General features: G+C 32.3%; 1 protein-coding gene across 1 annotated transcript in view; it reads left to right on the plus strand.

Annotated features, from left to right (window-relative positions):
• Positions 1 to 9,797: 9,797 nt before the first annotated feature.
• LOC309623106 (cadherin-12-like) overlaps positions 9,798 to 13,331 on the plus strand; it is a gene marked incomplete at its 5' end in the record, with an annotated part of 85,410 nt that continues 81,876 nt past the window's right edge. Inside the window, 2 exon segments of the mRNA XM_082379620.1 lie at positions 9,798 to 9,890; positions 11,428 to 11,722. Coding sequence (XP_082235746.1) covers positions 9,798 to 9,890; positions 11,428 to 11,722 — 388 coding nt within the window.

Raw genomic sequence — 13,331 nt, forward strand, 5'->3', positions numbered from 1 at the left:
ATAAGATAATATTTATGGCACTGTTATAGGATATAAGACTGAGAGAAATGAATTCTTAACAGTAAATATGACATAAAGCTTAACTCATGATACAAAGAAAGCAAGCTGTTTAAGTAATTGGATTTTTTTTTTTTTTTTTGTATTGGTGATATTATACTTTCAAAATCCACTTAAAGTAGTTACTGTAAAGTGAGGAAAGGAAATAAAAGACTTCAATGAGATGGCTTTGTGCTTTAACACATAAAGCAACCCCCACAGTAATGCATGTTACAGAAAATGGGTCACCTTCAAACCACCCTTGAAAAAAAGCAGATAATATAATTTCAGATTGTGTTCTTAGAGTATTGTTTTAGAGTATGTACATCTACTTGACCTTTATTCATTTCGGAGAAATGTGCATGTGTGAGCACATGAAAACATGTATAAATACCATCTCTTTCTCTCTCTTTTTTTCTCTCACATACAACATGTACACATGTCTAAACATCCTCACACACATTCACATGTCTATTTGTGCGGTTATTAGTAAATTGTGACAAAGAAACCACACGCGTTAATGACTATTTCTCTAATTAAATAGTTACTCCATTTCGTCTTTAACATAATGGATTTTTATATGTTTCAAAGCAAATTATAGTATAACCATGGGCAGAAACTCAGGAAAATAATTTTCATTGAAGAATTTCACTGATATAAAAGTTAACTATATTCTCTTCAACATAAATATTTTTCACAATTTTCTAGTTGACTTAATTGTTTCAAATCTATAATTGACACAGCATATTATTTATATGATTTCTAACTATAAATGTAATACCACTTTGTACTTTAATAAAACACAAATATAGCATTTTTTAAATTATACAGCATATGCTTATAAACATTTTCTTTAGAAAATTAGGATTTGAGAGGCAGAAAACTATAAAAAGAAACAGTGTTTCCAATGGATATCTTTGTTGTTATGACACATAGTGTTCCCTACTGGACTCTGGACTCCTGTGTCCTTAAGAACAAATACTACGTGATGTTCTCTAGAGCCTAGTGCAATCACTAGTGGGCAGTCCAAAGCATTTTTGAATGAAGCCAATCTCAGGAATGCATCCATAATAATGCATTTGGGTTTTGTTCCAACTGATGTCACAAAATACTTGGGTAGCTAGCATCTGTGGCTAAGCTAATTATCTGACCAAAGATGATTCAATGTGTGTGTGTGTGTGTGTGTGTGTGTGTGTGTGTTTCCTCTCAAGAGAGACCCAGTTTTGAAAGTTAAGGAAAATGGTATTATACTTACCAAATTAAAAGAAAGTTCTTTTGGTTTTAAGTGCTAGTCGCATGGGATTAGACTACCTGATTGGAATCTCAGCTTTGTTTCTTTCTATGTGTGTGTCCCGAGCCAACTTGGCCTCTCTGTGCCTCAATTTCTATATCTACCAGATGGGGATGATAATAGTAGGGTTGTACTCATACGATTGTTTTGAGTATTAGAGTGTATAAAGTATATAAAGCCATTAGAAAATTGTCTAGCTAAAAGTAGAAGCTTGATAGGGTTTCCTAACATTATTTTGTATCCGATTAGTTTTCTTGCACCTATTTACATAAATTAATATAAGTGAAGTGGAAACAAATATTGCTATCCTGGGCTTGTTTGGATGTAAATAGAGATAAATGAAGGGAAATGGACATTATGAAGTTAAGTTCTCTACTATATCCTCCATATTTTATGATACAAATATTAGAATCCACATTTTACATACGAGGATTCTGAAGTCCAAAGAAATTTGTTAACTTACATAGTAACATCCAGGTAAGAACCAATGGGTTTGGGACTCTCACCCCAAATTTTGATGCTCATAATCATGGATTTTAGATCAATCCATGTTTTATATTAGAGTTAAGATTTGGGTCTGTCTGCTTTATTAGAGTTATTAGATGCATGTACTAAGAAGTTAGGATAGAACATATAGCTTTTGAAAATTACATTTTACATGTTGAACTATTAGAATTTAGTTTAAAAATTTTATCTATCAGATTTATAATAGTAGCATATCATTTTTTTTGAGAATTAAGTAAAGCTTATAACATGTGTGACACAGTGCCTAATATTCAGTAAGGGCTAATAATAAAAGTAATAACATAGATACAAAATAGTAATAACTTAATAAATGATATCTAGCTATAATACTGTACTATGATTATTAATAAACCATGATTATTGGCATTATTTTTTGTATACTTTTGGCATTTCTTTTAAATCTAGAATAAATCATACAAACCTATCTAGTATTCTGAAAAGTAACAACATTTGAAATCGTACATAAAATTCACTTTTATTCCACATAGAGATTCTGTTACTGACAATTTGATGACTAGTTTATTGTCTGGAAATGTTTTTTTTACCTAAAACCTGGCTTTGTGAAAAATGTTTTACAGCTTTGGAAATGTAGGAAAGAAATTATTTTAACCTTCTTCTCCATATTTTTCCTCCCAAATCCAGGGCCCATGCCAATGACCTCTTAAACTTTTACAGTAGTACCTATTAATATAATGTGACACTCTCAAATGATATAATATAATCTGGTCAAGGTAAAGTCATAAAATATGACAATCTAAAAAAATAGTTAGGATGCCCCTCACATGTAACCACACATGCAATCTTCAAGGAGAAAAAGAAAGATGAGAGAGAACATCGGGTGAATAGTATATATTTTTCTTTAATGGGATGTATAATATATCCAAGCATATCAGCTTTTGTTGCTCCCAAGCATTGCAAATAGTCTTTGTTCTTCTTTGCTCTTCTTTGGCTTACCTTGGCGGAGGTGTGGGCCCTTTTGAAATGAATTTCTACTCTCTTAAATAGAAGGTGAAATATTTCCAGATGATAAATAGCTTTGGGTCTGTAACCCAGGCAGGGGAGTTCTCAACAAACATTGGGCTGTTAAAGGTAATTTCCAGCCTTGTAAAGTGATATTCCTTTTGCTCAAATGACAACAATCAAGCTAGGAAGAACAAATGAGTCCCTTCAGGGAGCAGAATGGGATAGAATGTCAAATATTCTTGGGCATTCAGTGGCTTCCAAAAGAGAGAAATTTTGCATTATGGCATTACACAGGCAGAGTTATAGATCATCTTTGTATCTGGTCTTCTTTCATAAATAAACAGTGCCTTAAACATAATCTAATCACTTTGTAGCTGATACAATGGCCACTGTGAGGTTCCTGAGAACTAAGCAACTGCAAAGAAGACACACTAAGTATTTTATGTTCACCAAAGACAATGTAGCAAAAGTAGTTTGTTTTGTATATAATAAAATTATTTTGTCGAAAGAAATTCACATAAAATTTTCTCATACTCATTTTGGCCCATTTATCTGAATGAATCCTGTATATAAGTAAAAGTTATAATATTACTTCCTATTTCATGCACTAACTGCTGAACCATAGTACTAAATCATTCTACAGCCTTCATAATCATAGATTTTAAAATTGGAAATAAGTATTACTATTTACATGCTGTTATTACACCAACATTTACTGAGGCGTGTCCTGTACTGGGAAGCTTTCCCCTAGACTGAATGTATTTATGGAGATGGCTGGTGGAAGATGTCTGTAATTTGTATTACAAGGATCTCAGTATTAAGTAGGGCATACTGTTATGGCACCACATTGGCTCTTACATACTTAAAAGCTGAAGAGGTATTCTAAGATAGAATAGTAAAGATTTAAAAACACATTGGGAAGTTTCGTGTTCTAGCAGACATTCAGAACGGGGCCTAGTTTCCTGAGAACGATAATGATGAGAAAATAATTAATATAAATAGGCATGATTCTTTTAAACTTAAAGAAAACAAAGACACAAAATCCAAATGCAATGATTGAAACTTTCTTGGATATATGTTCCAAAAAAATAAAGAACTAAAAAAAAGTATTTGGAGAGACAAGAGGAGAAAATTGAATATGGCTGGTTATTAGGTGATGATGGGCATAATGCTAACGGGGTGGTGTGGCGGGCATCAGACAGTTTAGCCCATTTCTATAAACTGATAAGTGCGTGAAGGATTGGTGACTGGTCAAGTAAGTTCAAAGCTACTTACAAGCATTTATATTGAGAGGGCTCCGACTAAGGAGGGACAATTCTGAAAAAGACTCAGAAATGCCAATGATCAAGAGAAAAGGAGAAAGACATGCAGGGTAAAACATAGAGATTAACTGATAGTCTGTATACAGAATTCCTTCCACCTACATGATAATGCATGGAATCCAAACATAAATGAGCAGAATGTAAACAATAAAGAAATTTTGAAAAAAAGAAGTTCTTCTGTAGAGAATCTGGAAATAATTAGGGCAATGATGGAACTCCATTGTGGTTAGAATGTCCCCAACCAAATATCTGAAATTAAAAGGAATGGTTGATTCTCTTTCCATTCAACCTAGGGCAAAACTGTAATCAATAAATTCAACCCACAAGTTCAAAACTCCATCCTTAAATATGAACAGACAAATGAGAGTCTTCACACACACACACACACACACACACACACACACACAAATTAGAATCCTCAAAAAGATTCAAGAATTCCCCGTGTCCACAAAATAAGAGCACAATTCTATTAAAAGGGGACATTCGTAGTAAAGGAAAAAAATCTTGGAAATTAATATGCCTGTCATATGTGTGTGTGCACACATGGATATGTGTATTGACTTTGAAAATGCTGAAAATAATCAATAAATAATTTTAAGATAACTTAATTTTTTCACAAAATAGGTCAAAAGATATAGAAATGAATGACTGTAGAAAAAGTATATTATTTACAGAAGGTCCATGAGATCTAACATTGAACATATGAATTCCAGAAAGACAATGGGAAACATGGAAGATAGAACATGATCATGGAAATAATCATAAAAGGAAATTTCCTTCAGTGCTGAAGGAAAATAGTTTTTGAATCGAAGGAACTTACTAAGTGCCTGACCCAAAGAAAGAAACACAAACACATATCAACTCACATCTGGAGACAATGTTCAAAACACAAGCACACATAAACAGACACTTGGAGACAGTGTTCTAAATAATTAGAATACCAAAATAAAAATAAGATTGTAATTTTAGAGTAAAATAAAATGGGGAGAAAAAAGAGGCTTCTTACTTGCAATGGAAATATAATCAGACGGACATCAGTTTTACCATTGGTTTCTAGAAGAATATAGATACATGCCTTTAAACGTGTGAAGGGAAAATTATTTCCAATCTAGAACTATATGCCCAGACAATAATTAAGTATATGTGTAGGTAAAGAAATAAAGCCTGAAATAAAGGCATTTCTAACATCCAAAGACTAAAGAAACTTACCTCTCACAGACACATTCTCAAGAAGTTATAGGAGATTGGCGGCAACAAAGTAGTCAACTAATATAGAAGAAAATATAAAATCCAAGAAATAGTGTTTCAAACCAGGAGATTAATAAAGAAAAATTCCAGGTTGAAAATCGTGCAAATGCTCTAGTTTGGAGTAGGAAGAAAGAGGAGTCCCTGAACAACGTATGTTTTGAAAAGGAGATTTGATGTTGGCCCTGAGAAATGAGGTGAGCTTAAAGATATGAGAAAAGCAAATAATACAAACAAAAAGATATCTCAAAAAACTCCATATGCAAAATGAAAATATTGAAATCATATAGGCACTGTATGTTATTTGGCTATGGAACAAAAATATGTACATTATTATAATTATCAAAAGAGTTTGTGTTTTGTTTAGCTTTATTTTATGTTTTAGCAGCAACTGATGGAGAGGGCTTTGAAGGCTTATGTATTAATCAGGGTTCTCCAGAGAAATAGTCAATAGGATATATATTTATTTATTATCAAGAATTGGCTTGTACAATTACAGAGGCTGACAAATCCCAGGATTTGCAGTCAGCAAGTTGGAAACCCCGGAGAACACATGGTATATTTCTATTGCAAAGACCGACAGGCTCGACTCAGAAGAACTGATGTTTCAGTTCAAGTCTGGAGGCAGAATAAAAACCAGTGTCACAGCTTGAAGGCAGTCAGGCAGGAGGAGTTCCCTCTTATTCATGGAAGGGTCAGCTTTTTTGTTCTATTCAGGTCTTCAGTTGATTGGATGAGGCACACCCACATAAGGGACCACAGTCTGCTTTACTTTGTCTATTGATTCAAATGTTATTCTAATCCAGGAATATCCTCACTGATATACCAAGAATAGTCTGTGACCAAATGTCTGGGCATCCTGTGGCCCAGTCAAACTAATACATAAAATTAACCATTAGAGCTTACTTTTAAAAAAGAGACCAATAAATAAATAAATACATAAATATATAAATAGACCAAATTGACAAAATCTTTACACTTAATTCTGTATAATACAGACAGTGGAATTCAGGGATGAGAAAGGGAAGGAGTTTAGGGGGGACTGTAAAAGTGTTAATGTTATAATAGTAGAAAATAGAGAACCAGAGTTACATTGTAGGATTGAACTGAATTCAGACCCGAAGTACACATATACTATTCAGACCAGTGTTTCGTTGATAACAAGTAAAATAAATGATATTACAACACTATTGGAAAAAAAGAGGTGGCCTGGGGTTTGCAAGTCAATAAGTATTATTCAAATTGATAAAAGAAATACTATTATAACATTTTTTTATTTAACAAATATCCACATATGTTTTTTTTTAAATAAGAATTCAACAGAAACAGTTAAAACATGATTTCCCTGGTGAATGAGACTGAGAAAAGGAAGGTAAAATTGTGCATTACAAGCTCTTCCATACTCTGATTTTAGCCATTTCAATGTAGTACTTTGGTTAAAATACCTGTGATTAACTTAAATAGACGTAATAAATTCATACTTATTGATAAAGCAAATTGTTATATAATCCATCTAAAATTCAGGTTATAAAATAGTATGTAGTGTACCATAAAACACTATGTAGTGTACCATAAAACACTATGTAGTGTACCATAAAACCTATAGACATATAATTAATAAAGTAATTTGCAGGTATATACATCAAATGAAATACCTGTTGAGCACAGTTTTTGATTTTCTAGCAAAAACTTTTCAGAATCATACATTTCTCCCAACATCCTCCATGCCCTCCTCATGCCTGTAACCACCCTTATCCTGACAAATAGCAAATGGAAATAAAAATCACTGCTGGGTATAGTGATATAAAAAGTATTTCTGGAAATAAAAATCACTGCTGGGTATAGTGATATAAAAAGTATTTCCCATTTTATGTGCACTTTTCAACCCAGAGAAAATAAGAATAAATTTCTTTTTTTCTGCAGCAGTTTGTAAAATATAATCTGAGAGATGCTAGTAAACACTTAACTTTAGATTAGCTTTCTCAAAACTTTTAGACACTGGAGTTCAGATTTGCTTACACTCCAAAGCTAGTCCTCGGTATCTTTTTTTTTTTTTTTTCTCGGTATCTTTTTTTAAGCCTCTCTTGGCATCTCATTTTCACGTTCCACCTGAGATGACTTGGAAAACATCGGAAAATAACAACACCACTTCCACAAAACAACTGCCTGGACAGTGCATATTTCTATAGCTATCATTTATGGAACTCTCTGGGAGAAATTGTATTTTAAGTGTCAATACTAAAAGATGATATTATTGGATTTGGCTGCTTCAGTCAGTAAATATAGTCAGCGCCTACTCAGAAACAGCTTTTTAAAAAAAATAATCAGAATAAGAAATATTTCTTGTGTTATTTTTAAATCACTATAAAGGAAAATAATTTTATCCTTGTGGAATTATTATCTTACATGGAGCTTAAAGCCACTGTGTAAAATGGCATCATGTGATTGTTCATAGTTAACACAACCCAAAGATTCAGCAAGTGAATCCTTCTGTAACCCTCCCTCCTGTTAAATGCAAATAAAACTGAGAAGTAGCTTCATAATGTAAGCTAAGCCTGAGTTGCATTGCTAAAAATTTAAGAAACCAGCCTCATCTGTAGACATCAAGTTCTGGAATCATTCAAGATTCACAATTTTTTTATTCATAAAAGTTACATTTTTGGTCTTTATAATTACCCTTCTATTTATATTTATCTGTTTATTTAAGGAATTAAGACAACACACACATATTCATCACATTGTTTATGAAAGGATAAGCAAAACCCATTGAATCATTCGATTTCCTTTGAACGAACATAATACAGATATTAAAAAATAATTCTGAAAAGTTTCAAATTATACTGAAAATGATTATGGTATATTGTTATTGAAAATGTTGACTCGTTTCTCATTTTTATATCATGTATATATGCATTTATAATCAGATAATATTATATATACATATAAAACATATACAAACATATTTCTATATGTATACCCTTTCATTTATATATGAATATATGTGTATATGTAATGGAAAGTGTATAAAATGATAAAAGAAGTTGTTATCTCTAAGTAAGAGGGTGATAGGGATTTTTATGTTAGTTTACAACATAAACTATTATGTTATATATGTTCTCTATTCAAATTATTTTATATGTGATACAAAGCAAATTCTACAATACCCAACATCAGGCCAACATCATTTATTTAACATTAGAATTGACGTTGCAAAAATACCAATACTTTTACCTAGTCACCCATGTACTGGACTGAATCAATACTGAATAACTAATTTTATTTTATTTATTTATTTATTTTTAAAAATATCTTTATTGGAGTATAATTGCTTTACAACGTTGTGTTAGTTTCTGTTGTACAACAGAGTGAATCAGCTATACATATACATATATCCCCATATCCTGTCCCTCTTGAGCCTCCCTCACACCTTCCCTATCCCACCCCCCTAGGTGATCACAGAGCATCAAGCTGATCTCCCGTTGCTATGCAGCAGCTTCCCACTAACCATCCATTTTACATGTGGTACTGAATAATTTTAAACATTGCCTATCAATGCTGGGTACTGCAGGTGATCTTCTTTAAGGTATTAACATACAATGAACTGCTGTAACCATTCTAATCCTCTCAAGAATTTTACATTCATCCATCTCATTTTCAGTTCAAATTTAACGTATTTTCACATATTTCTTCTGAAACTTTAATCTCTGCAAAACCCAAATTTAAATTAGAAGGAAAAGGTGGAAGTGTATAGAGTAGCAGCAACTGAATTTAATTTGGATCTTGAATAGAGCTGAAAAGACATTTGCTTTTTTATTCTTATGTCAGTTTGAAGAGAAAACAGTTCTGATTTTGGCTAAATAAAAATTTTTTTTGGTGACTCTACTTGGATCACATTGTAAAAACCTACTTAGAATTTTCACTTGCTTCCACAATATTACCACATATTCTTTGGAGCCATTGGCAAAATGGATCCAGTTTATAAAGACATTGCTTTTGCATTGGGCTTTTGCTTGTCTCATATCTTTAGATAAATTTGAAAGTAAAAGTAAATGTTCATGTGTTGAATATCTTTAATAGTATGGATGAAATTTGTAATTTGAAATTCCTAAGTTCAAAGAACATGTATCTACAGTTTGATTTTACGCTTGAAACTTCCTATGCTTCATAGCAGTTCATAAAATATTAGGAGGAAAAAACCTCCTGTCATTCTTTGCAATTTTCCTTAGACTTGAGTAAAATATACCAAAACTTTTAAAGAAAAATCAAAACCTGGTTCCCCCTTATAGTTTTCTCATTGTTTAAATTATATCATTTACCCAGTCCAAATCCTTTGCTTATGCTCTTATGCAAACATACTTTCAGAGCAATTTGAAGTAAATACAAATTCACAAAATGAATAAAGTCATTTTAGTAACATGAATATGAAGGATGATGATATTTTACTGAAGCTAAAGCAGAATGTTGAGTTTAAGAGCAAAGATGTAGCCAAGTTGAGTTTTTGTGTTTTGGTATTACTAATACGAATACACAGAACGCCTATTTGCAAAGGATAACTATATAATTTAAAATATTTTCAAAGCTTTTATGTTATGTTGAAACATTAAGAAAAACAACTCATTTTTACCCCAAATTTTGCAAGACACCTATACTTGTGTGAAAATTTTAAAGCACAGCCCAAATGGCTATGGTCACTTTAAAAGTTTAACATTTTTTCTTTGACTGATCTGTTGACTGGAATGAGCTTTTAAAAATAAAAATTTGAACATTGAAATCAGATGGCTGTACCTAAATGAGTGAGAATAGTTTGAAACATTTTAGATCAGCATTTGGATACAAAATAATATTATTTATAAGAATATGTATCCTTTTTAATTTAAGTAGAATGTAAATTTATATTATTTATGAAATATATGAGTACACATATTCTTAGAGAATTATATATAATGAAATATTTATATCATATTATTTATCTATATAAATTTATTCTTGGATAATTTATAGATCTCCAAGACTATGTCCATCTATCATTAATTCTTGGACTCCATATTGAAAAACACTGATTTACAGTATCACAATAATAATTTCTCTTCTCTTTGGTCCTCTCCCCTATTACATTGATGTGTGTCTTATTCCATACTGTATTATAGTGAATTATACATGTGTTGACTTTCAAAAGAACTTAGCAGAAATTAAAAATGTTCTATATTATAACATTTCAAATATATAGAATGGATTAGGGCTAACCATTTGCCTGTGAAAGGATAATCAGTTATTCTACCCATTGCTTGGTTGAGTAATATTGAATAACTCATTGAGAGTCAGTCTGTTAAAATGAGATACTCCATCGTACATATCTGAAATTGACCTGGTATGCCAAAACTCTCCTCTCCTTTCAAATGAAAAGGCTCAGTGTTTTCTGATTTTTTTTTTTTTTTTACCATATCTCTCACTGGATTCACGTCACTGATTTCTATCCTCAGGGTATTTGGAAGTTGTATGATTTAATATATATGAGCTAATTTATTTTAATACAACAATCATTTAAAATGAAACTCTAAGTACACTTAAGAGTTGTGCATTTCATTTTATGAAAATTTTATCCCCCAAAGTATATAAAAGAAATAAATGTTCAAAATAGTTGTATTTATGCATGTTGATGGATTTGGGGCTGTACTTCTAACCTCTGTAATGCATGGAGAAATAAGATGGATTGACAGGAGAGTGAATGAAAGGATAGGGATATGATCTATCTATGTGATAAGTCAAAAGCCTATATGATTAAATTGGAAGGTAAACAGTGGAATCTCTGAGATATATATAGGTATATATAGGTGTCCACCATAGATTTTTTCAACTTTTTTTGTGTGTTAAAAATGCTTATAATAAAAAAGTTGGTGGAAAAAAAAGGAAAAAAAAACATAAGATTTTGGTTTAACTTCTCTGGTGAAAAATTATACTGCAAGTATGGCTTTTTAACATGGGACCATCCCTTTAATGGTGTTTCTCTGTCTCTCTTTCTCTCTCTCTCTCTCTCTCTCCCTAAAGCTCCATTCTGACTTAGATAAGGGAGAGGGCGCTGTTAAATACACCCTCTCAGGAGATGGCGCTGGCACCGTTTTTACCATTGATGAAACTACAGGGGACATTCATGCAATAAGGAGCCTGGATAGAGAAGAAAAACCTTTCTACTCACTTCGTGCTCAGGCTGTGGACATAGAAACCAGGAAGCCCCTAGAGCCTGAATCAGAATTCATCATCAAAGTGCAGGATATTAATGATAATGAGCCAAAGTTTTTGGATGGACCTTATATTGCTAGTGTCCCAGAAATGTCTCCTGTGGGTGAGTAAGTGAATCAAAATTCTGTCAGATGAGACGAGGCCTTTTCAACATTTATTTTCTCCAGGTTGACAGAAATATCTTGTTTGTAACTCAGAAGAGTATTCCTGCACTGTAGAGGATACAATTAATTTCATTTACTTTTTTTTCTACTTAACTATTTTTTCCTCCTGCTCTATACTAAACGTATGAATAGATACATAAATATCTAGGATATATAACATTCTTCACTATTTTACAGTCTTTGCATTTCCCTGAATTCATGGAATTCCTTTGTACTTTAAGTACATAACTCACTTTGTACCGTAATTGATTGTCATTGCAAATTCAGATGCCTACACAGTGCTGGAGGTAACACCAAATACCAGATAGTCATTCTTCACTCAAAATAAATTATCCAAAGTATGTATTGCATCTGAGTCTCAAAGTGATTCAGAAAGGGATGTGTTGCATTCTTTGTAGCTATCCATAGAGACTCTGAGAAAAGGTATTGTACCCTTTGTGGCTATAAGTAACCTACAGTAGTTATTCCATCAAACTAGGAAGCAAATATCATTATGAAGTCATTACTAGAATAAATTTACAATTAAGCTATAGTATCATCATCATTCTTAATAATTCAAATAAAATATAAATTCAACAACTTCAATTCTCAAAGTCCTATAATATGTATTTTAAGGTCAATGAGTTAAGGATTCCAGCTTTACTGACAAGTTTTAATTATAAATTTTATTCCTTAGTCACCACTCCCAATCGCTCAATTTATTTCATAGTAACTTCTGGTTTCTAGCACATGTGTAAGGTAAAGCTACTCATCACTTCTAGGTTTCAATTTAAACTCTCGTATATGAGCCATTGTTACTATTTCCCATGTGTGACATTTCTCGGAGGGCTTCTGCTGTCCCCACAACCATCCCAGACATGCAAGGAAGATTGCACATACTACCCTGAGGGCAGACGCAGGTTAGTGGCTGTAGGAGTTGTCACATGGATTTACCATAAATGCACTTGAAATTGTGTCTGTGACCTTATCAGGCATTCAAAGACCATATTCTCTCCTTCACCTAAGAAATCAGCTCAGAGGAGTTCACTTCGATTTAAAATTTTTGTATGCATATTCAGGGCTGCAAATCTTTTATTCAGTTTCTGCTATTGTTTTTTTTTTTTTTGAGCTGCCTCTTTTACACGGTGCTATGATTGCTACAGATTTAGAAATACAACTGGGAAAATGTATTAGAAACTAGTCCCTGAAAATGGGGACAGCTGTTTTTAAAATTGTGTCTTGGTTTTACACGGGCAGAAAAATGAAGGCAGTACTTTGAGGAAAAGTATGACCTTTAAGAAGACAATGCAATCCAGTACATAAATTCTTTAACCTGGTGCTTATTTCATGTAAATTGGAAATATTTACACGAATTTATGGCCTTTAGTGACACTTTATTACTGAAACAGCATCCTTAAAGCAAACACACACATCCCTCTACAGTATTAGAAAGTTCTGTCTTATTAGATAAACAATTAGGTTTTTTGTGGTGCCAATTAGGATAAAGGATAGGGTCGCAGAGCTGAGCCCTTATATAAGGAGTTTGCAGCTAGTGCCTGAAGAGAGAAA

Source organism: Balaenoptera borealis (genome assembly GCF_965194805.1).
Source record: "Balaenoptera borealis genome assembly, chromosome: 2".
In the NCBI taxonomy this organism is placed as follows: domain Eukaryota; kingdom Metazoa; phylum Chordata; class Mammalia; order Artiodactyla; family Balaenopteridae; genus Balaenoptera; species Balaenoptera borealis.